This window comes from Aquarana catesbeiana, linkage group LG01, assembly GCF_042186555.1.
Source record: "Aquarana catesbeiana isolate 2022-GZ linkage group LG01, ASM4218655v1, whole genome shotgun sequence".
NCBI classification, from domain to species: Eukaryota; Metazoa; Chordata; class Amphibia; order Anura; family Ranidae; genus Aquarana; species Aquarana catesbeiana.
The window spans coordinates 988534311-988559254 of NC_133324.1; the positions used below are offsets into that span (position 1 = coordinate 988534311).

General features: G+C 47.5%; 1 protein-coding gene across 1 annotated transcript in view; it reads left to right on the forward strand.

Moving 5' to 3' along the window:
• The window catches only part of NPR2 (natriuretic peptide receptor 2), a 187154-nt gene that overhangs the window by 95927 nt on the left and 66283 nt on the right, over positions 1–24944 (forward strand). Inside the window, exons 8-12 of the mRNA XM_073612133.1 lie at positions 4236–4356; positions 8124–8198; positions 8287–8364; positions 10053–10157; positions 10321–10392. Of these exons, the coding sequence (XP_073468234.1) occupies positions 4236–4356; positions 8124–8198; positions 8287–8364; positions 10053–10157; positions 10321–10392 (451 nt within the window). The remainder of the gene's footprint in view (positions 1–4235; positions 4357–8123; positions 8199–8286; positions 8365–10052; positions 10158–10320; positions 10393–24944) is intronic.

The following is a 24944-nucleotide window of genomic DNA, read 5'->3' on the forward strand; positions in this document are numbered from 1 at the left end:
CCATACACCCAACACACATTGACCCCACACCGCCCCCCCACTATACCCAAATAAACCCAACACACATTGATCCCACCCCACCCACCCACTATACCCCCCCATACACCCCCCATACACCAAACACACATTGATCCCACACCACCCCCCCACTATACCCCCTCCATACACCCAACACACATTGATCCCACACCACCCCCCCACCATACCCCCCCATACACCCAACACACATTCATCCCACACCATCCCCCCACTATACCCCCCATACACCCAACACACATTGATCCCACACCACCCCCCCACTATACCCCCCATACACCCAACACACATTGATCCCACACCATCCCCCCACTATACCCCCCCATACACCCAACACACATTGATCCCACACTGCCCCCCACTATACCCCCCATACACCCAACACACATTGATCCCACACCATCCCCCCACTATACCCCCCATACACCCAACACACATTGATCCCACACCATCCCCCCACTATACCCCCCCATACACCCAACACACATTGATCCCACACTGCCCCCCACTATACCCCCCATACACCCAACACACATTGATCCCACACCATCCCCCCACTATACCCCCATACACCCAACACACATTGATCCCACACCCCCCCATTATACCCCCCCATACACCCAACACACATTGATCCCACCCTGTACCCCCCCACTCTACCCCCCCATACACCCAACACACATTGATCCCACCCCACCCCCCCCCCCACTATACCCCCCATACACCCAACACACATTGATCCCACACCGCCCCCCACTATACCCCCCATACACCCAACACACATTGATCCCACACTGCCCCCCCACTATACCCCCCATACACCCAACACACATTGATCCCACCCCACCCCCCCACTATACCCCCCATACACCCAACACACATTGATCCCACACCACCCCCACACTATACCCCCCATACACCCAACACACATTGATCCCACACTGCCCCCCACTATACCCCCCCATACACCCAACACACATTGATCCCACCCCACCCCCCCACTATACCCCCCATACACCCAACACACATTGATCCCACACTGCCCCCCACTCCACCCCCCATACACCCAACACACATTGATCCCACACTGCCCCCCCCACTATACCCCCCCATACACCCAACACACATTGATCCCACACTGCCCCCCCACTATACCCCCCATACACCCAACACACATTGATCCCACCCCACCCCCCTACTATACCCCCCATACACCCAACACACATTGATCCCACACTGCCCCCCCCACTATACCCCCCCATACACCCAACACACATTGATCCCACACTGCCCCCCCATACACCCAACACACATTGATCCCACCCCACCCCCCCACTATACCCCCCATACACCCAACACACATTGATCCCACACTGCCCGCCCATACACCCAACACACAATGATCCCACACCACCCCCCCACTATACCCCCCCATACACCCAACACACATTGATCCCACACCACCCCCCCACTATACCCCCCATACACCCAACACACATTGATCCCACCCCACCCCCCCAATATACCCCCCATACACCCAACACACATTGATCCCACACCATCCCCCCACTATACCCCCCCCATACACCCAACACACATTGATCCCACCCCCCCACTGTACCCCCCATACACCCCCCCACTCCACCCCCCATACACCCAACACACATTGATCCCACACCGCCCCCCCACTATACCCAAATAAACCCAACACACATTGATCCCACACCGCCCCCCCACTATACCCAAATAAACCCAACACACATTGATCCCACACCCCCCCCACTATACCCCCTCACACACCCAACACACATTGATCCCACCCCCCCACTGTTCCCCCCATACACACCCCCACTCCACCCCCCATACACCCAACACACATTGACCCCACACCGCCCCCCCACTATACCCAAATAAACCCAACACACATTGATCCCACCCCACCCACCCACTATACCCCCCCATACACCCCCCATACACCAAACACACATTGATCCCACACCACCCCCCCACTATACCCCCTCCATACACCCAACACACATTGATCCCACACCACCCCCCCACCATACCCCCCCATACACCCAACACACATTCATCCCACACCATCCCCCCACTATACCCCCCATACACCCAACACACATTGATCCCACACCACCCCCCCACTATACCCCCCATACACCCAACACACATTGATCCCACACCATCCCCCCACTATACCCCCCCATACACCCAACACACATTGATCCCACACTGCCCCCCACTATACCCCCCATACACCCAACACACATTGATCCCACACCATCCCCCCACTATACCCCCCATACACCCAACACACATTGATCCCACACCATCCCCCCACTATACCCCCCCATACACCCAACACACATTGATCCCACACTGCCCCCCACTATACCCCCCATACACCCAACACACATTGATCCCACACCATCCCCCCACTATACCCCCATACACCCAACACACATTGATCCCACACCCCCCCACTATACCCCCCCATACACCCAACACACATTGATCCCACCCTGTACCCCCCCACTCTACCCCCCCATACACCCAACACACATTGATCCCACCCCACCCCCCCCCCCCACTATACCCCCCATACACCCAACACACATTGATCCCACACCGCCCCCCACTATACCCCCCATACACCCAACACACATTGATCCCACACTGCCCCCCCACTATACCCCCCATACACCCAACACACATTGATCCCACCCCACCCCCCCACTATACCCCCCATACACCCAACACACATTGATCCCACACCACCCCCACACTATACCCCCCATACACCCAACACACATTGATCCCACACTGCCCCCCACTATACCCCCCCATACACCCAACACACATTGATCCCACCCCACCCCCCCACTATACCCCCCATACACCCAACACACATTGATCCCACACTGCCCCCCACTCCACCCCCCATACACCCAACACACATTGATCCCACACTGCCCCCCCCACTATACCCCCCCATACACCCAACACACATTGATCCCACACTGCCCCCCCACTATACCCCCCATACACCCAACACACATTGATCCCACCCCACCCCCCTACTATACCCCCCATACACCCAACACACATTGATCCCACACTGCCCCCCCCACTATACCCCCCCATACACCCAACACACATTGATCCCACCCCACCCCCCCACTATACCCCCCATACACCCAACACACATTGATCCCACACTGCCCGCCCATACACCCAACACACAATGATCCCACACCACCCCCCCACTATACCCCCCCATACACCCAACACACATTGATCCCACACCACCCCCCACTATACCCCCCCACTATACCCCCCCATACACCCAACACACATTGATCCCACCATGCCCCCCCCCACTGTACCCCCCATACACCCAACACACATTGAAGCCCCCCTCCCCCACTGTACCCCCATACACCCAACACACATTGAAGCCCCCCTCCCCCACTGTACCACCCCATACACCCAACATACATTGATCCCACACACCACCCCCCTCCCCACTGTACCCCCCATACACCCAACACACATTGATCCCACACCGCCCCCCCCCCCCCCACTATACCCCCCATACACCCAACACACATTGATCCCACATCCCCCACTGTACCCCCCATACACCCAACAAACTTTGATCTCACACTGCCCCCCCCACTATACCCCACATACACCCAACACACATTGATTCCACCCCGCCCACAGTACCCCCCATACACCCAATACACATCTCTCTCACCCCCACTGTACCCCCCATACACCACCCGATACACATCCATCCCACCCCCCATCTCACTGTACCCCCATATACATTCACCCAAAACATATCTATCCCCCCTCCCCCCCCACTGTACCCCCCCCCCAATACACACACACATCCATCCTGCCCCCCTATGCACCCAGTAAAAGGAAATTTATTGGGTTTTGGAAGATTTACACTGGGAATGGATTGTAGTGGGTGGTGAAGGGATTGTAGTGGGTGGTGGAGGGATTGTACTGGGTGGTGGAGGTATGGTACTGGGTGGTGGAGGGATTGTACTGGGTGGTGGAGGGATTGTACTGGGTGGTGGAGGGATTGTAGTGGGTGGTGGAGGGATTGTACTGGGCAGGGGCAGGTTTTAGTCTCCTGGTAATGTAGAGTTTGGTGTTCTGTCTGTCAACAGGAAGCTGATGTTGGAGAAGGAACTGGCCAGCATGCTGTGGAGGATCAGATGGGAGGAGCTTCAGTTCGGAAATTCTGATCGATACCACAAATATGCTGGGAGCCGCCTGACTCTATCATTAGTGAGAGTCCTTATATCATACCGTCTCTATGTTCTCCATGTACTGTCCTCTTCCATCATACCTTCTCTATGATCTCCATGTACTATCCTCTTCCATCATACCTTCTCTATGGTCTCCATGTACTGTCCTCTTCCATCATACCTCATCTATGATCTCCATGTACTGTCCTTTCCCATCATACCTACTCTATAATCTCCACGTACTGTCCTCTTCCATCATACCTCATCTATGACCTTCTCCATGTACTGTCCTCTTCCATCATACCTCATCTATGACCTTCTCCATGTACTGTCCTCTTCCATCATACCTCATCTATGACCTTCTCCATGTACTGTCCTTTTCCATCATACCTCCTCTATGACCTTCTCCATGTACTGTCCTCATCCATCATACCTCATCTATGACCTTCTCCATGTACTGTCCTCTTCCATCATACCTCATCTATGACCTTCTCCATGTACTGTCCTCTTCCATCATACCTCATCTATGACCTTCTCCATGTACTGTCCTTTTCCATCATACCTCCTCTATGACCTTCTCCATGTACTGTCCTCATCCATCATACCTCATCTATGACCTTCTCCATGTACTGTCCTCATCCATCATACCTCATCTATGACCTTCTCCATGTACTGTCCTCTTCCACCATACCTGATCTATGATCTCCATGTACTGTCCTCTCACTACATACCTTCTCTATGACCTCTATGTACTATCATCTTCCATCATACCTGATCTATGATTTCCATGTACTCTCATTTAACTGCTTTCCTCATCTCCTCTGTCTGCATTCCATTCTAGTCTTATCTTCTTGCCTCATTGGTCCTCCCATTCCATCTCTTTTGGACCCTCTCCAATCTTACCCTTCCTCTCTATAGCTCCACCCATATCTCTCCATTGGACATTCCTTTCCTCTCTGTAGCTCCTCCCACCTCTCCTCATAGGTGGTCCCTTTCAACTACATAATTCCTGATAACTCATCCTGTAGGTGTTCCACTGATTCTCTTTAGCTCCCACAACCTCTCCCCATAGGTCTTCTCATTCCTCACTGTGACTCCCCCCATCTCTCCCCATTGGTCTGCTGCTTCCTTGCTACAGTCTCTCTTCCCATAGGTTTTCTGATTAATCTCGAAATCTTTTCCCATCTTTCCCATTGGTCTTCCATTTCCTCACAGGAGTTCCAGTAATTTTTTAAAAGATCTTCCTATTCCGCTCTATAGCTCCTCCATCTTCCTCTTTGGCTTTCCCATTCCTTTCTATAGCCCTTCTTATTTCCCCTGTTGATTTTCCTATTATTGTCTATAGCTTCTCCCATCTCCCTCATTGGTCTTCCCATTCCTTTCTATAGCTTCTCCCATCTCCCTTATTGGTCTTCCCATTCCTTTCTATAGCTCTGGTCATCTTCCCTCATTAATCTTCCCATCCATATCTATAGCTCCTCCTACTTACCTCTAATGCCTTCCTATTCTGCTCTCCTCCCGTCTCGCTTTTTGCTCTTCCCATTCCTCTCTATAGCTTCTATCATCTCCCTTATTAGTCTTCTTATTCCACACTATAACTCTGCCCCTCTTCCACATTGGTCTTCTTTTTTCTCTGTATAGTTACTCTCATCTCCCTCATTGGTCTTCTTATTCCTCATTATAACTTTGCCCCTTCCTCATTAGTCTTGTTATTGCTCTGTATAATTCCTCTCATTCCCCTCATTGGTCTTTTTATTGCTCTCTATAGCTCCTCTCATCTCCCTCATTTGGTTTTCTTATACCTCACTATAACTCCGCCCCCTTCCTCATTGATCTTCTTATTCCTCTGTATAGCTGCTCTCATCTCCCTCATTGGTCTTTTTATTCCTCGCTATAGTTCCACCCATCTTCCTCATTAGTTTTCCTATTCTGCACTGTATCTGTACCCATCTACCATTTTGGTCTTCATATTCCTCTCCATAACCCCTCATATTTCCCTTATTGGTCTTTCTGTTTCTCACTATAACTGTGCCCATCTTTCCTGTTGGTCTTCTTATTCCTCTGCATAGCTCCTCCCTTGCCATGTTGGTCATCTTATTCTTTTCCATAGCTCTTCCCATCGCCCTCGTTGGTCTTCTTATTCTTCTGCATAGCTCCTCCCATCTCACTTGCTGGTCTTTCTATTCTTCCCTTTATCTTCTCCCATCTCCTTCATTGGTCTTCCCATTCATCTTTCTAGCTTGTACAACTTGTGTTCTCTGGCCTTCCATTTTATCTGTGATGTTCACCTGAGGTCCTTTCAGTCCTTCACATTAGTCCTCCTTTTAAGTGCTCTTTAGCCTCTTTCTAGACTCGCCCCTACTTCTCCCATTCCTCCATGAGTCTTTCATTCATAATGTTTGCTACTCCTCATGTCTTCTCCCAATATATGATGCTTCTCTGGTCACCTTTGTGGGTACAGGAATTAAATGTTTACACTTTTCATATACATATAATGTGATATACCAAGACTTGAAGGATTCCTCCACCTCCACATAACATTTATTGGCTGTAGAATCCTCCGTCCTCCACATCCACATAACATTTATTGGCTGTAGAATCCTCCGTCCTCCACATCCACATAACATTTATTGGCTGCGGTGTCCTCCATCCTCCACATAACATTTATTGGCTGTAGAATCCTCCGTCCTCCACATCCACATAACATTTATTGGCTGCGGTGTCCTCCATCCTCCACATAACATTTATTGGCTGCAGAATCCTCCGTCCTCCACATCCACATGATATTTATTGGCTGCGGTCCCCTCCATCCTCCACCTCTACATGACATTTATTGGCTGCGGAATTCTCCATCCTCCACATCCACATGATATTTATTGGCTGTGGTCCCCTCCGTCCTCTACCTCCACATGGCATTTATTGGCTGCGGTGTCCTCCATCCTCCACCTCCACATAACATTTATTGGCTGCAGAATCCTCCGTCCTCCACATCCACATAACATTTATTGGCTGCGGTGTCCTCCATCCTCCACCTCCACATAACATTTATTGGCTGCAGAATCCTCCGTCCTCCACATCCACATGATATTTATTGGCTGCGGTCCCTTCCATCCTCCATCTCTACATGACATTTATTGGCTGCGGACCCCTTTGTCCTCCACATCCATGTGATATTTATTGCCTATGTTGGTCCTCTATCCTCCACATGACTATTATTAGGTGAGGCGTTCTTGATCCTCCATATGACATTTGTTGTCCCCCATCCTCCACCTCCACATGACTTTTATTAAGTGCAGTGTTCTCAGTCCTCCATCTCTACATGACATTTGTTGGCTATGGTGTCCTCCATCTTCCACCTCTACATGACATTTATTGACTGCAGTGTTCTTCATCCTCCACCTCCACGTGTTATGATTCTGTCCATGATTCCCCCAGTTCCTGTTCTGTAAATCATTGAGTTAAATTGTAGATTCATTTATAGGGGTGTGCTATATGTCATCAGGTAGTGGGCAAAGTGAACATTTTGTCTACCATCTGAGGATTAAGGGGAATTCCGCACGAACAACGCCCTCTGTTATTGGCACATCTGTACCCTGCAGGTGTAAACAAGCTAATTAGGTTCCTTAGTGGAAGTTTCTTGACCTTCCTTCTCATCCGCCCACCTCCTTCTCTAATGTTGTCCCTGTATGTATACCGTCAGCTGGAGGTGGAAGACATCCTTCCATGTCTGTTTGCTCTGTAATAGCTCATAGTTCTGTGTGTGTGACGGTCTCGCTCTGTGTGTGTGACAGTCTCGCTCTGTCCTAGAGAGGCTCCAGTTATGGTTCTCTGATGACTGCTCATGGGAAATATCAAATCTTCGCCAACACCGGACACTTCAAGGTGGAGTATTAAGACTTTTTTCAAACACCTTTTTTCACCTTCTGTACCCATCCCTGCACCTTCTTACCAGCCTTTTTCATCTTTGCAGGGAAATGTGGTGGCCATTAAACACGTCAATAAGAAACGCATTGAGCTGACCAGACAAGTTCTGTTTGAGCTTAAACATGTAAGTATGATGTCACACTGTAATGTCCTGCAACATATTTAGATGGGTTGGGCCTCGTAATGATGGTGGTCTACCCCCCGATGTAGCCTCTGATCACATTCCCTGCTATACCACGAGATCACCAGGCCTTCTTTTATGGTTGGAAGTCTTCCAGCTGCCATCTTCTGGTGCTGATTGTAGTCTAGCATATGTGTTCTTCTGTTAATAGCAGGCATGGTTCCAATATTACTGTATATATTTCCCGAAGAGAGGATGGTTTATTAATCTTGGCTGTGATTTTTCCTGTACAAATAACCTGTCAGGTTTGGAATGTTGGTGTAGATAAGGACTTCCTGAGAATATTGCACAGTTTTAAAGTGGAAATGATAGTTTTACAGATTGTGTTCTATGAGGTAAGGTCTTCTGAAACAGATCATAATCTGCCTAGAAGCAGTAGATGGAGGTGGACAAAAAGCAAACCTGGTTTCTTTTTTTGATGGCGATCTACCAGCTGAAGGTGTAATATTCCATATCTGATAGAAGTCAATCATTTTTCATGGTGTTCCTCAGACATTCTTATAGAATTGTTGGTCTTCATGTTACCTGGTAGAACTAGATTTAGTAGCATGTGTGGTCTTCTTGTAGAGTCGGTGGTTTCCCAATAACAGATGAGGTCGTATTGTGGAAGATGGACATTTTTCCTACACCAGGTGTGCCCTGCTATTAGACATGGTGGTTTGTAAACCTTGTCATTTCTACCAAGAGGGGGGCTGGTCTTTCTATAGAAATAATAATATTAGTATTTCTATAGCACTTTTCTCCCCGGGGTCCTAAGTAGGTTTGGGTCCTAGGTCATAGATCTTAGAAAGAGATCAGCAAGGCCTTCTAGTATTGTTGGAAACATAACAGTAATTTCTAAGGTCTAAGTATAGGTAAAAGTAGCAGATGACATGATCTTATATAAATACAGGTCTACTAAAAGTGAGTGTGGAAACTCTACAGAGATACAAGTCTAACAGAAGTTAGTGGGGTCACCCTATATAAATACAGGCCTATCATAGGTGGGGATGGTCTTCCTATAGACTATAGAAATAGAGGCTTACTAGGAGTGGGTGTGGTCACCTTATAGAAATATAGGTTTACAAGAAGTGAGTGTCAAAACGCTACAGAGATATAAGTCTACCAGAAGCCAGTGTGGCCACCCTATGAAAATACAGCCCTACCATAGGTGGGGATGGTCATGCTATAGAAATACAGCTCTGCTAAAAGTGGGTGTTAACACCCTATAGAAATACAGGCCTAACATAGGTGGGGGCGGTCATCCTATAGAAAAACAGGTCTACCAGAAGTGGGTGTGGTCACCCTATAGAAATACAGGTTTACAAGAAGTGGGTGTGGTCACATGACAGTGATACAAGTCTACCAGAAGTCAGTGTGGTCACCCTGCAGAAATATAGGTCTACCATAGGTGGGTGTGATCACCCTATAGAAATACAGGTTTACAAGAAGCGGGTGTGGTCACCCTATAGAAATAAAGGTCTACTAGAAGTGGGTATGGTCACCCTCTAGAAACACAGATCTAGCAGAAGTAGGTGTGGTCACCTTATAGTAATACAGGTCAGGTACCTGTTTGTCTTTTTAAACTCGTAACTTCAGGTTCTAAATTGAGACTGAGACCATCTAATCTTCTCCTTGTTCTTCTTCCTCAGATGAGGGACGTCCAGTTCAATCACTTAACCCGATTCCTAGGGGCTTGTATAGACGCTCCGAACATTTGTATTGTCACAGAGTATTGTCCCAGGGGAAGCCTACAGGTAAAATCTTGCTGCTTATTTATACATTACTACATATGGGGGGGTAATATGTCACATCGGTCTCTGTACCAGAGGAGCTTACACTTTACTGTATTGTTCCCCTCAGTTATATTGTGTGAATGAAGGGAATTTGGAGCATTAATCTCTGTCTCCTCTTTTATAGGACATATTGGAGAATGACAGCATCAACCTCGACTGGATGTTCCGGAATTCACTGATTAATGACATTGTAAAGGTGAGTAGAGTCCTCTCACAATGTAAATGTACTGGCGCCCCCCTACAAGAGCCTTACTCAACCATGGTTTTGTGGAATTCTAGGGTTCCTTCAGAGGTTGCTAGGGGTTTCTTGAGCAATGAGCAACTTCTGCCTCTCAGATAAGTTCCCACTGACACCATTTATCTTTGTAGCTAGGGATTCTTCCTTCTGACCCTCACTGTAAGAAGCATTCTTCCTTTTGACCCTTACACTAATGTACCGTGCGCTGTAGTTTGTAATTATTAGCAGGGGTTTTTCCCAAGACCACAAAGATATTTCAGGGGTTCCTCCATGTAAAAAAAGTTGAGAAAGACTCCTCTGCAAAATTGAGGCTGGGTGTCCAGTGGGGGACGATGCAAGGGAGCACTCCAGAATAATTCCCTCTGCTGGATCAACCCCATTATACAAAACCTAGAATACTGTGACAACGTGAATACAATGATATGAGATGAGTGTACTCCAACCTATGGAAAAAGAGAAGTGTGACCAATCACTATACAGAGAAAAGCTGCCCCCTATGGGATGGTGACTAGATTGCCTAATATTAAAATTTCCCTTTCTGTATTGACCGGACAGATGAATTGTGTGCACCCTGGTGATCATCCCTTCAGGTTTGGTCAAAAATATTTTGGTGCTCAATAATGTTCTTTGGATTGGGAGCTCCTTTTTAGGAATGTGTCCCATCCATCCCTGGGCTTGCCTAGCCTGGCTACAGTGTTACCTAATTAAGAAGATTCTCACTGTTTCCTAGTCGAGAAGATTCTCAGTGTTCCCCAGTGTCTCCTGGTGGAGAAGATTTTTAATGTTCCCCAGTGTCTCCTGGTGGAGAAGAGTTTTAGTGTTCCCCAGTGTCTCCTGGTGGAGAAGAGTTTTAGTGTTCCCCAGTGTCTCCTGGTGGAGAAGAGTTTTAGTGTTCCCCAGTGTCTCCTGGTGGAGAAGAGTTTTAGTGTTCCCCAGTGTCTCATGGTGGAGAAGATTTTTAATGTTCCCCAGTGTCTCCTGGTGGAGAAGAGTTTTAGTGTTCCCCAGTGTCTCCTGGTGGAGAAGAGTTTTAGTGTTCCCCAGTGTCTCCTGGTGGAGAAGAGTTTTAGTGTTCCCCAGTGTCTCCTGGTGGAGAAGATTTTTAATGTTCCCCAGTGTCTCCTGGTGGAGAAGAGTTTTAGTGTTCCCCAGTGTCTCCTGGTGGAGAAGAGTTTTAGTGTTCCCCAGTGTCTCCTGGTGGAGAAGAGTTTTAGTGTTCCCCAGTGTCTCCTGGTGGAGAAGATTTTTAGTGTTCCCCAGTGTCTCCTGGTGGAGAAGATTCCTAGTGTCCCCCAGTGTCTCCTGGTGCAGAAGATTCCTAGTGTCTCCTGGTGCAGAAGATTCCTAGTGTCTCCTGGTGCAGAAGATTCCTAGTGTCTCCTGGTGCAGAAGATTCCTAGTGTCCCCCAGTGTCTCCTGGTGCAGAAGATTCTTAGTGACCCCTAAAACCTCCTAGTGTCCCTGGCTTCTTGAGAAGATTCCCAGTTTCCCCAGTGTTTCCTAGTGGAGAAGATTAATAGTGTCCTCCAGTGCCTGTTCGTGTCCTTTGACTTTCTGAGAACCTTTCTAATTCACCCATAAGCTCCTAGTCCTCCTGACTTTCTGAGAGACTCCTAGTGAACCTGTAGTCAAACCCCCCTTGTTCATAGTGACTGTTCACAAGTATTATAGTTTACATAGTTACATAGTAGGTGAGGTTGAAAAAAGACACAAGACCATCAAGTGCAACCTATGTGTGTGATTATATGTCAGTATTACATTGTATATTCCTATATGTTGTGGTCGTTCAGGTGCTAATCGTTTTTTTAAACTATCAATGTTCCCCCGCTGAGACCACCGCCTGTAGAAGGGAATTCCACATCATTGCTGCTCTTACAGTAAAGAACCCTCTACGTAGTTTAAGGTGAAACCTCTTTTTTTCTAATCTAATTTTAATGAGTGGCCACGTGTCTTGTTAAACTCCCTTCCTCGAAAAAGTTTTCTCCCTATTGTGGGGTCACCAGTCCGGTATTTATATATTGTGGGGTCACCAGTCCGGTATTTATATATTGAAATCATATCCCCTCTCAAGCGTCTCTTCTCCAGAGAGAATAAGTTCAGAGCTCACAACCTTTCCTCATAACTAAGATCCTCCAGTCCCTTTATTAGCTTTGTTGCCCTTCTTTGTACTCGCTCCATTTCCAGTACATCCTTCCTGAGGACTGGTGCCCAGAACTGGACCGCATACTCCAGGTGCGGCCGGACCAGAGTCTTGTAGAGCGGGAGAATTATCGTTTTATCTCTGTAGTTGATCCCCCTTTTAATGCCAATATTCTGTTTGCTTTGTTAGCAGCAGCTTGGCATTGCATGCCATTGCTGAGCCTATCATCTACTAGGACCCCCAGGTCCTTTTCCATCCTAGATCCCCCCAGAGGTTCTCCCCCCAGTCTATAGATTGCATTCAGATTTTTGCCACCCAAATGCATTATTTTACATTTTTCTACATTGAACCTCATTTGCCATGTAGTTGCCCCTCCCCCATTCATTTGTTCAGGTCTTTTTGCAAGATTTCCACATCCTGCGGAGAAGTTATTGCCCTGCTTAGCTTAGTATCGTCTGCAAATACAGAGATTGAACTGTTTATCCCATCCTCCAGGTCCTTTATGAACAAATTAAATAGGATTGGTCCCAGCACAGAACCCTGGGGAACCCCACTACCCACCCCTGACCATTCTGAGTACTCCCCATTTATCACCACCCTCTGAACTCGCCCTTGTAGCCAGTTTTCAATCCATGTACTCACCCTATGCAGGGCTGGTGCAAGAATTTTTGACACCTTAGGCGAAACCTCATTTTGCTGCCCCCCCCCCCCCGGCTCCACTCCTGACTCCACCCCCTTTTCCCTACCCATGAAAACCCAACCTTTTTAATGAAGCACCCATTGAATGCAGCCCACCAGTGCCCATTAATGCAGCCTCACCACTGCCCATTAAATGCAGCCTACCATCGCCCATCAATGCAGCCTACCAGCGCCCATCAAATGCAGCCTCACCAGCACCCATCAATGCAGCCTACTAGTGCCCATCAATGAATGTTTGCTTGTTTCCATTCATTTGGGAGTCAGGACACAGACACGGTCCTCTGCCGCCGATGCGCCTCTGACACTATGTGCGAACGGAGTGGTGGCTGCCTGCTGATGCTGAGACTTATGCCTCGTTTCCACTGAGCGTATCGGTTCGGGTTGGTTCGGTACGGTATGCTATTTTGAGTGTTTCCATTATGAAAACGGCCCATACAACCGAACCATACCGCACCATTCATGGTCCTTCTATAGATGTGAAGCCATAGAAAATGGTATGGTACGGTTAGGGTGGAGCTACTGGCATCACACGATACATTCCACTGATTGGCGGACAGAAAAAAACGTCAATGCTCACATCAAAGGCATTTTTTCCAAACCCCGTATGGCCCCTGGCAGTCCGACTTGCAGTGGAAACGCTCACCTGAATAGGCCGGACGATTCTAACCCTTCCAAACTGTCCCGACCCAAACCGTTCCACTCAGTGGAAATGAGGCATTAGTTGCTTGCTGCAGAGAGAAGAGAGTAGGAGCACCAATGGCTGGGTGCCCCAGGCAGCAGGGCACCCTAGGCGGCTGCCTAGTTTGCCTAGTGGTAGCACCGGCCCTGACCCTATGGTCCATGCCACTGGACCTTACTTTGTACAGTAAACGTTTATGGGGAACTGTGTCAAATGCTTTTGCAAAATCCAGATACACCACGTCTACGGGCCTTCCTTTATCTAGATGGCAACTCACCTCCTCATAGAAGGTTAGTAGATTGGTTTGGTAAGAACGATTCTTCATGAATCCATGCTGATTACTGCTAATGATATCGTTCTTATTACTAAAATCTTGTATATAGTCCCTTATCATCCCCTCCAAGAGTTTACATACTATTGATGTTAGGCTAACTGGTCTGTAATTCCCAGGGATGTATTTTGGGCCCTTTTTAAATATTGGTGCTACATTGGCTTTTCTCCAATCAGCTGGTACCATTCCAGTCAATAGACTGTCTGTAAAAATTAGGAACAACGGTCTGGCAATCACTTGACTGAGTTCCCTAAGTACCCTCGGATGCAAGCCATCTGGTCCCGGTGATTTATAAATGTTAAGTTTCTCAAGTCTAATTTTAATTCCGTCCTCTGTTAACCATGGAGGTGCTTCCTGTGTTGTGCCATGAGGATAAACACTGCAGTTTTGGTTACTGAAGCCCCCCGATTCACTCGTGAAGACTGAGGAGAAGAATAAATTCAATACCTTCGCCATCTCCCCATCCTTTGTAACCAGATGTCCTTCCTCATTCTTTATGGGGCCAATATGGTCTGTCCTCCCTTTTTTACTAGGTATGAAATAAATACTGCGCTTACACTAATTTACATGAGCTGCGACTAAAAAGTAGTAAACCATATAATCTAATAAAATTTAAAAAGTTGCGCTAAAAAACTGAGAGTGGCAACAAACAAGTGCCCAAAAGCCTCATAAAGATATAAGGATAAGTAGTGGTCACTGAGCAAATATTTCAATGCTAGTCAGTGTATGAATGCACCATAATAAAAATAAATTTGTAGGACAAAGATAATGCTTCCTATGTCCATGAAAAAAAGAAAAAAGAAAAAGAAACACTCAATAATGCGTGACTAGATGCAGACAAGTGAATGTCTCAAAACACTGAGGCAAAATATAATAATGTGACAAATATATATCTGTGCCAAAACATAAAATGAATAATCAGTGTAGAGATAAACAAAATTATAAAACCCAAAAAAAGTCCATGGCTGTACAGAAACGATAATGATTATAGTCCGTACATGCTTTGTAACATGCATGCAAAACAAAATGATAAGTGTCCCCAAGTGCTGAGTGAATACTGGAACAAAAACTTGCTGTAGTGAAATAAGGTGCGTAGACAGACCTCCACCTCTCAAAAACTGCTGCCTCTTACCAGAAGATTTGGTCTCTTAGTTATAGGAGACCTGAAAGGGCGGATGGCTACAACCCCAGCCAGGGATCTGTACAACAGGCACTTGTCATCCGAATCCAGGAACTCTCTCCACCAATCACATCACCATGGATAGGATGTGTCCCCATGAAAGAAATAAAGTGCTCCACATAGCATAAAATCCAACGTTTTATTGAATAAAAAAGTAAAGATTGCACTTACAGAATCAGTAGCATAAAAAAGCGTATAGGAAAGCCGGCCGGCTCCAAGGCAACCCGTGTCTTCCGGGTGTTCGAATCGCTGTGTCGTCGGGACGTAGCTCCTCCTCCCTACGTCGTTTCGTCGCAACAGGACGTGGTCACGGGATGCCGTGATTTATTAATGTTACATTCCTCAAGTCTAATTTTAATTCCGTCCTCTGTTAACAATGGAGGTGCTTCCTGTGATGTGTCATGAGGATAAACACTGCAGTTTTGGTTACTGAAGCCCCCCGATTCACTCGTGAAGACTGAGGAGGAGAATAAATTCAATACCTTCGCCATCTCCCCATCCTTTGTAACCAGATGTCCTTCCTCATTCTTTATGGGGCCAATATGGTCTGTCCTCCCTTTTTTACTGTTTACATACTTAAAGAATTTCTTGGGATTTTTTTGCTCTCCTCCGCTATGTGTCTTTCATGTTCTATCTTAGCCGTCCTAATTGCACCCTTACATTTCTTGTTGCATTCTTTATAAAGTCTGAATGCTGAGGATGATCCCTCAACCTTGTATTTTTTGAAGGCCTTCTCCTTTGCTTTTATATGCATTTTTACATTGGAGTTAAGCCATCCAGGACTTTTGTACGATCTTTTAAATTTATTACCCAATGGGATACATTGGCTAATGCCCTTATTTAATATGCTCTTAAAGCAAACCCATCTCTCCTCCTTATTCTTTGTTCCTAATATTTTATCCCAATTTATGGCTTTTAGCAAGGTTTGTAGTTTAGGGAAGTTGGCTCTTTTGAAATTCAGTGTCTTTGTATTTCCCTTATGTTTCCTATTTGTGTGATTTATACTGAAGCCAATTGACCTGTGATCGCTGTTTCCTAAATTGCCCCGTATTTCCACATCTGTGATCAGGTCTGTATTGTTGGTAATCAGTAGATCCAGTAATGCTTTATTTCTAGTTGGTGCGTCTACCATCTGAACCATAAAATTATCCTGCAAGACATTTAGGAACTGACAAGCCTTAGATGAATGTGCGGTTCCCTCCACCCAGTCTATGTCTGGATAATTAAAATCCCCCATTATGATAACACTTCCCATCCTTGCTGCTAATCCAAATTGTGATAGGAGATCTGTCTCCACTTCCTCCCTCAGGTTAGGGGGCCTATAGCATACTCCCAGTATTATTTTCCCCTTAGCTTCATCCCTTTGGAGCTCTACCCATAAGGATTCCACCTCCTCTCTAGCTCCCTCAGTGATGTCATCTCTCACATTCGCTTGTACATTATTCTTGATATATAGGCATACCCCTCCCCCTTTTTTACCCTCTCTATCCTTGCGGTATAGGGTATACCCTTGAATGTTTGCCAGCCAATCATGAGAGCTGTGGAACCAGGTCTCTGAAATTCCCACAAAATCCAAATCCTCCTTGTACAACAGTATCCCTAGTTCACCCATCTTGTCCGCCATGCTCCTGGCATTGGTGAACATGCCACGTAGTTTAGACCGGTCGCATATTGTCCTCGTATTGGGTGATCTGAGTTTGCAACTAGGACTTGTTACTATACTCACCTTGTGTTTTTGTGCTTTGGTCAACCTACCACTAATGCCCCCAATACTACCCTCTGTTTCGCGCTGACTATCTCTACCTCTGGACCCTCCCCCCCATCGCCTAGTTTAAAAACCCCTCTAACTTTTTGGCTATCTTCATTCCCAGCAGATCTGCACCCTCCTCATTTAGGTGCAGTCCATCCCTTCTATAGTACCAGTTATCGACTGAGAAGTCGGCCCAGTCCTCCAGGAACCCAAGCCCCTCCTTACTACACCAGCTCTTCAGCCACTTGTTTACTTCCCTAATCTCCCTCTGCCTTTCTGGTGTGGCTCGATGTACCGGTAGTATTCCTGAGAACACTACCTTGGAGGTCCTTTTCCTCAATTTAGTTCCCAAGTTCCTAAAATCGTTCTTTAGGACACTCCATCTGCCTCTGACTTGGTCATTGGTGCCAACATGCACCATGACAGCCGGGCCTTCCCCAGCCCCTCCCAGTAATCTGTCCACCAGATCCCTGATGTCCTGAACGGACTGCACCCAGTGTGATCTCTGTACCCCCAGTGTTCCCAGTGTTTCCCGGTGTGATGTCTGTACCCCCAGTGATCCAAGTTTGATTTCTATACCATCAGTGTTCCCAGTGTGATCTCTGTACCCCCAGTGTTCCCCGTGTCTTCCAGTGTGATCTCTGTACCCTCAGAGTCTTCCAGTGTGATCTCTGTACCCCAGCGTTGCCAGTGTCTCCCAGTGTGATTTCTGTACCACCAGTGTTTCCAGTGTCTCCCAGTGTGATCTCTGTACCCCCAGTGATCCCAGTGTGATCTCTGTACCCCCAGTGTTCTCAGTTTGATATCTATACCACCAGCGTTCCCAGTGTGATCTCTGTACCCCCAGTGTTCCCAGTGTCTCCCAGTGTGATCTCTGTACCCCCAGTGTTCCCAGTGACTCCCAATGTGATCTCTGTAACCCCCAGTGTTCCCAGAGTTTTCCAGTGTGATCTCTTTACCCCAGTGTTGCCAGTGTCTCCCAGTGTGATCTCTGTAACCTCAGTGTCTTCCAGTGTGATCTCTGTACCCCCAGTGTTCCCAGTGTCTCCCAGTGTGATGTCTGTACCCCCAGTGATCCCAGTGTGATCTCTGTACCCCCAGTGTTCTCAGTTTGATATCTATACCACCAGTGTTCCCAGTGTGAGCTTTGTACCCCCCCAGTGTTCCCAGTGTCTCTCAGTGTGATCTATGTACCCCCAGTGTGCAAGCTGCATGGACGGTCCATGATCCCCAATCATACGTGACAGCCCCATTCATGACAACTAGGATCTGGAGGACGTGCATGTTTATATAGCCCACCTTCGCAAGTACCCAGAAAAAAACAAGACCCATATGTCCTGCACTGTCTGGTGCGGAGAACTGACCATTTCATGTCTATGGGGTCCCTAACCAGTCTTTGGTACTTCAAGGAAATCCAACATGTTTCAGAAAAAACCTGCCAAGGGTCTCCTTGGTGGAAAATGTCATTTTATAATCCTTCACTGTCACATATTACCCGTGTTATCCATCATCAGCCAATACCTCCACATCACCACCATGTGGAATTGGTGATGGTATTATTAGCAGTGACAGTGGCTCTTGTAAGTAAATAAGACATTTTTAGAGAAGGGAGGGTCAGATTCTCAGAGAGGTTCCGGGAGGTATGCGGAGCTCTTCCAGAATTCCAGATATCTGTTCTTTACTCTGTTGTCTGATATTTGGCACCACAGACTGAACAAATATTCTACATGAACCCTTTCTGTCCCATATGGGGGGGGTTCATTAACATTTTAGATCATAAACTTACCACACACTCATTCTTCACACAGGGATTCTTCCGAGAACTCAGTGACCTCAATGCCACAAACACCGACCACAAATTGCCCTCCTGGATGTATTTCCAGATCCGTCACTTCCTAAATCAGGCTAAAAATAGAATGCTTTTCAGACGACTACTTACCCCATTCCAGAACTGACGCCTCTAAACCACCACATCTCATTTCATTCTTGAAATCTTGTCCTTTTTTCTTTTATTGTCCTATCTTTCGAAGGACCTCCTCTCTTCTTATTCTTGGGAAATTGACTTTGATCAATTGTTTGCTGTAGAACAATGGGAACATAGGAATATTCTCATGCCTAGAGTCTCAGACATGGTGATCAAAGAAACAAATTGCAAGATACAGTATGCTGGAGAGGGTATCATACCCCGGTAACCCTTCACCATATTTCCCCACATAGACCTGACCCATGCTGGAGGTGTCAACGGGATGGTGGTCCTTCTTCCAAAGCCTACCTTCTGTACCTTCCATCATAATGGAGGTACTTTCCACCATAGCTGACTGTGTCCTAGAATTCCAACCACGCCATCCCTTCTTCTAAACAAAACTCATGTTCGACTCAAACATCGGCTGTTCACCAGTTCGCCGAACAGCGAACAATTTGGGGTGTTCGCGGCAAATTCGAAAGCCGCGGAACACCCTTTAAAAGTCTATGGGAGAAATCAAAAGTGCTAATTTTAAAGGCTTATATGCAAGTTATTGTCATAAAAAGTGTTTGGGGACCCGGGTCCTGCCCCAGGGGACATGGATCAATGCAAAAAAAGTTTTAAAAATGGCCGTTTTTTCAGGAGCATGGATTTTAATAATGCTTAAAGTGAAACAATAAAAGTGTAATATCCCTTTAAATTTTGTACCTGGGGGGTGTCTATAGTATGCCTGTAAAGGGGCGCATGTTTCCCATGTTTAGAACAGTCTGACAGCAAAATGACATTTCAAAGGGAAAAAAGTCATTTAAAACTACTCGCGGCTATTAATGAATTGCCGGTCCGACAATACACATAAAAGTTAATTGATAAAAACAGCATGGGATTTCCCTACAAGGGAACCCCGAACCAAAATTTAAAAAAAACTGGTGTGGGGGTCCCCCTAAATTCCATACCAGGCCCTTCAGGTCTGGTATGGATATTAAGGGGAACCCTGCGCCAAAATAAAAAAAAAATGGCGTGGAGGTTCCCTTCAAAATCCATACCAGATTCTCCAGGTCTGGTATAGATTTTAAGGGGAACCCCGCACCAAAATTTTTTTAAAAAATGGTGTGGGGTCCCCCCCAAAAATCCATACCAGACCCTTATCTGAGCACGCAACCTGGCAGGCCGCAGGAAAAGAGGGGGGATGAGAGAGCGCCCCCCATCCTGAACTGTACCAGGCCACATGACCTCAACATTGGGAAGGTGCTTTGGGGTAGCCCCCCAAAACACCTTGTCGGCATGTTGATGACCCTTGGCTGGTGGTTGTGTGGGTCTGCGGGCGGGGGGGGGCTTATCGGAATCTGGAAGCCCCCTTTAACAAGGGGACCCCCAGATCCCGCCCCCCCTGTGTGAAATTATAATGGGGTACAAAAGTACCCCTACCATTTCACAAAAAAAGTGTCAAAAATGTTAAAAATGACAAGAGACAGTTTTTGACAATTCCTTTATTTAAAGTCTTCTTCTTTCCATCTTCTTCAGGTATTCTTCCTTCTTCCTTCCTTCTTCCTTCGGTTTCTTCCTCCATCTTCTTCTTCCTCTGGTTCTCCCTCCAATCCTCTGCTTCTTGCTCCGGTGTTCTCGTCTGGCGTCTTCTTCCCCACTTCATTCTTGGGCCGCTCCGCATCCATGGGAGGCTCCCGCTGTGACGCTTCTCTTCTTCTGACACTTCTTAAATAATGGAGGGCAGGGCCACCCGGTGACCCCGCCACCCTCTGATGCCTGGGGACTTGACAGGGACTTCCCTATGGCTTTCCCCGTGGCATCAGAGGGGGCGGGGGTCACCTGGTTACGTAACCGGGTGACAGCCATAGGGAAATCCCCGTCAAGCCCCCATGTGTCAGAGGGGGCTGGGTCACCGGGTGGCCCCGCCCTCCGTTATATAAGAAGTGTCAGAAGAAGAGAAGCGTCACACAGCGGGAGCCTCCCATGGATGCGGAGCGGCCCAAGAACAAAGCGGTGAAGAAGACGTCACAGAGGAAGATGCCGGAGGAGAACACCGGAGCAAGAAGCAGAGGATTGGAGGAAGAACCAGAGGAAGAAGAAAATGGAGGAAGAAACCAAAGGAAGGAAGAAGGAAGAAGACCCGAAGAAGATGGAAAGAAGAAGACTTTAAATAAAGGAATTGTCAAAAACTGTCTCTTGTCATTTTTAACATTTTTGACACTTTTTTGTGAAATGGTAGGGGTAAATTTGTACCCCATTACCAATTCACACAGGGGGGGGCGGGATCTGGTGGTCCCCTTGTTAAAGGGGGCTTCCAGATTCCGATAAGCCCCCCCGCCCGCAGACCCCCACAACCACCGGCCAAGGGTTGTGGGGATGAGGCCCTTGTCATCATCAACATGGGGACAAGGTGTTTTGGGGGCCGCTACCCCAAAGCACCCTCCCAATGTTGAGGGCATGTGGCCTGGTACAGTTCAGGAGGGGGGGCTGCTATCTCATCCCCCCTCTTTTCCTGCGGCCTGCCAGGTTGCGTGCTCAGATAAGGGTCTGGTATGGGTTTTTGGGGGGATCCCACGCCATTTTTTTTTTTAAATTTTGGCTCGGGGTTCCCCTTAAAATCCATACCAGACCTGAAGGGTGACCTGAAGGGTCTGGTATGGATTTTGAGGGGGACCCCCCCACGGCATTTTTATTTAAATTTTGGTTCGGGGTTCCCCTGTGGGGAATTCCAATGCAGTTTTTATCAATGAACTTTTATGTGTATTGTCAGACCGGCAATTCATTAATAGCCGCGAGTAGTTTTAAATGACTTTTTTTCCTTTGAAATGTCATTTTGCTGTCAGACTGTTCTAAACACAGGAAACATGCGCCCCTTTACAGGCATACTATAGACACCCCCAGCTACGAAATTTAAAGGGATATTACACTTTTATTGTTTCACTTTAAGCATTATTAAAATCACTGCTCCCGAAAAAAGGGCCGTTTTTAAAACTTTTTTTTGCATTGATCCATGTCCCCTGGGGCAGGACCCGGGTCCCCAAACACTTTTTATCACAATAACTTGCATATAAGACTTTAAAATTAGCACTTTTGATTAGTCATGTTCGTGTCCCATAGACTTTAACGGTGTTCGCGTGTTCAAGCAAATTTTTTGCCTGTTCACATGTTCTGGTGCGAACCGAACAGGGGGGTGTTCGGCTCATCCCTACTGAGGACCCAAACAAAGCCGGAATCGGCTTCGATCAGGTCTCGGATGTAGTAATCCTGAAGTGATGTCATCACATCATTTCCGGTTTACTAAAGCCTTAAAAGCGCCAGATTTTAAAAATAATGTATTCAAAACAGCCAAACTTGGAGTTTTGAATGCTTTTAAGTGTAAAGGAAGGATTTGGGGTCTTATAGATCCCTCCATAAAGAGTACCTGTCACTGCCTATTACTGTCACAAGGGATGTTTACTTTCCTCGTGACAGCAATAAAAGTGATCAGAATTGTTTTTTCAAGGGTACAGTGTAAAAAAAATTAAATAAATTTAGAGCGCACCATCCCTCTGTGCTTACATAGCTGGTGGGGGGGGGGGGGGTGTGTAATATGCGGGGGGGCTTTATGACTTGCGGGGGGGTTGTGTAATATGCAGGGGAGGCTGTGTAATATTCAGGGGGGCTGTGTAATATGCAGGGGGGCTGTGTGATATGCAGGGGGGCTGTGTAATGTAAAGGGGTCCAGAGGTGCAGGGGCTGTGTAATGTGGAGGGGGCCAGAGGTACAGGAGACTGTGTAATGTAAAGGGGTCCAGAGGTGCAGGGGCTGTGTAATGTGAAGGGGGCCAGAGGTGAGGGGGCTATGTAATATAAAGGGGTCCAGAGGTGCAGGGGGCTGTGTAATGTAAAGGGGGCCAGAGGTGCAGGGGGCTGTGTAATGTAAAGGGGGCCAGAGGTGTGGGGGCTATGTAATGTTATCTTCATTTATTAGCAGGTGAATGCAGCCCTCAATGCATTCACATACATTAAATCCAACCCTTAAGTGGAAAAAGGTTGCTGACCCCTGCCCTACTGGATTGGCTGAAGGAAATATAAATATTCATAACTTGGTTTTATTTGTAAAAACTCATACTATGACCAGTGATATTAGTGACATCTACTGGCAACAATGAGAAATCACAAGATTAAGCATAGGGAAAAACCAGATGAAGAACCATACAATCAGTCTGAGCCAACTACAGCCCAGCCAAAAACTACATTGACATAGTAGCCCCTGTTTAGGAGAAGGGGGCTACATACATACCTGGACAAGATGGCACCTGATCAAATTCACCTCCACTTACAAAGCCTCCTACATGTGACAGACATTTAATTTCTTTGCTACACAGTGATGACCTCAATTATAGGTCAACCCTTACATAGTGGGGATCTGGCCCCCTTCGTAAGAGTCCTGGAAGGAGTGACATGGGAGCCCCTCGGGCTGGCCATAATTACAGCTCTCCTTCAACCTTCACCCACCCCCTCTTCCAAGTTCCCCCCACTCTCTAATTCCCTGACCTTCACCCACCCCTCTTTATCCTCCCCTCCATCCTCTCTGACATTACCCAACCCCCTCATTCCCCATCCCTCTACTCCTTTTATAGGCCCCTGTGACCACCCGAACAACCTTCCCAGAAGATTCTGTCTGTTAGATACTCGTACCTGGACCAGCTAGAGGAGAAGAACCTTCCAGATGTTTAACGCTCTATAAATGTGGATTTATGGTTGAAGGTAGATAAACAACCTCCACTGGATTACACTTGTGAGACCCAAACCTTTCCTCTTAGTCCCCATGCTCTTTCCACCTCACGCCCTGCTCCTTCTTTTCCTTTGCATCGCAATGCAAACTCTAAAATGAATATGGCACTATGCAGGGCCGTTCGAAGGAATTTGGGGGCCCCAAGCAAAATGGACATGGATGCCCCGCCCACATCCCCCCCCCCCCGCAAAGCCTACAGGAATCACAGCATAGCGATGCAGTTTAAGTTCACCAACACTTTATATAAATAAAAAAGGTTTACAGTGCAAATACTGCTGTTGCATATAATGTGCATAAAATTTGAACATTTTCAACAATTGAAGGGGAGGGAGGGGGACAGAGGCTGTGGATATACTACAGGAGGTGGACAGAGGCTGCAGACATACTACAGGTGTGGGACAGAGGCTGCAGGCATACTACAGGAGGGGGACAGAGGCTGCAGACATACTACAAGAGGTGGACAGAGGCTGCACACATACTACAAGAGGGGGACAGAGGCAGCGGACATACTACAGGAGGTGGACAGAGGCAGCGGACATACTACAGGAGGTGGACAGAGGCAGCGGACATACTACAGGAGGTGGACAGAGGCTGCAGACATACTACAGGAGGGGGACAGAGGCTGCGAACATACTACAGGAGGGGGACAGAGGCTGCGGACATACTACAGGAGGGGGACAGAGGCAGCGGACATACTACAGGAGGGGGACAGAGGCAGCGGACATACTACAGGAGGTGGACAGAGGCTGCAGACATACTACAGGAGGGGGACAGAGGCTGCTGACATACCACAGGAGGGGGACAGAGGCTGCGGACATACTACAGGAGGGGGACAGAGGCTGCGGACATACTACAGGAGGGGGACAGAGGCTGCGGACATACTACAGGAGGGGGACAGAGGCTGCGGACATACTACAGGAGGGGGACAGAGGCTGCGGACATACTACAGGAGGGGGACAGAGGCTGCGGACATACTACAGGAGGGGGACAGAGGCAGCGGACATACT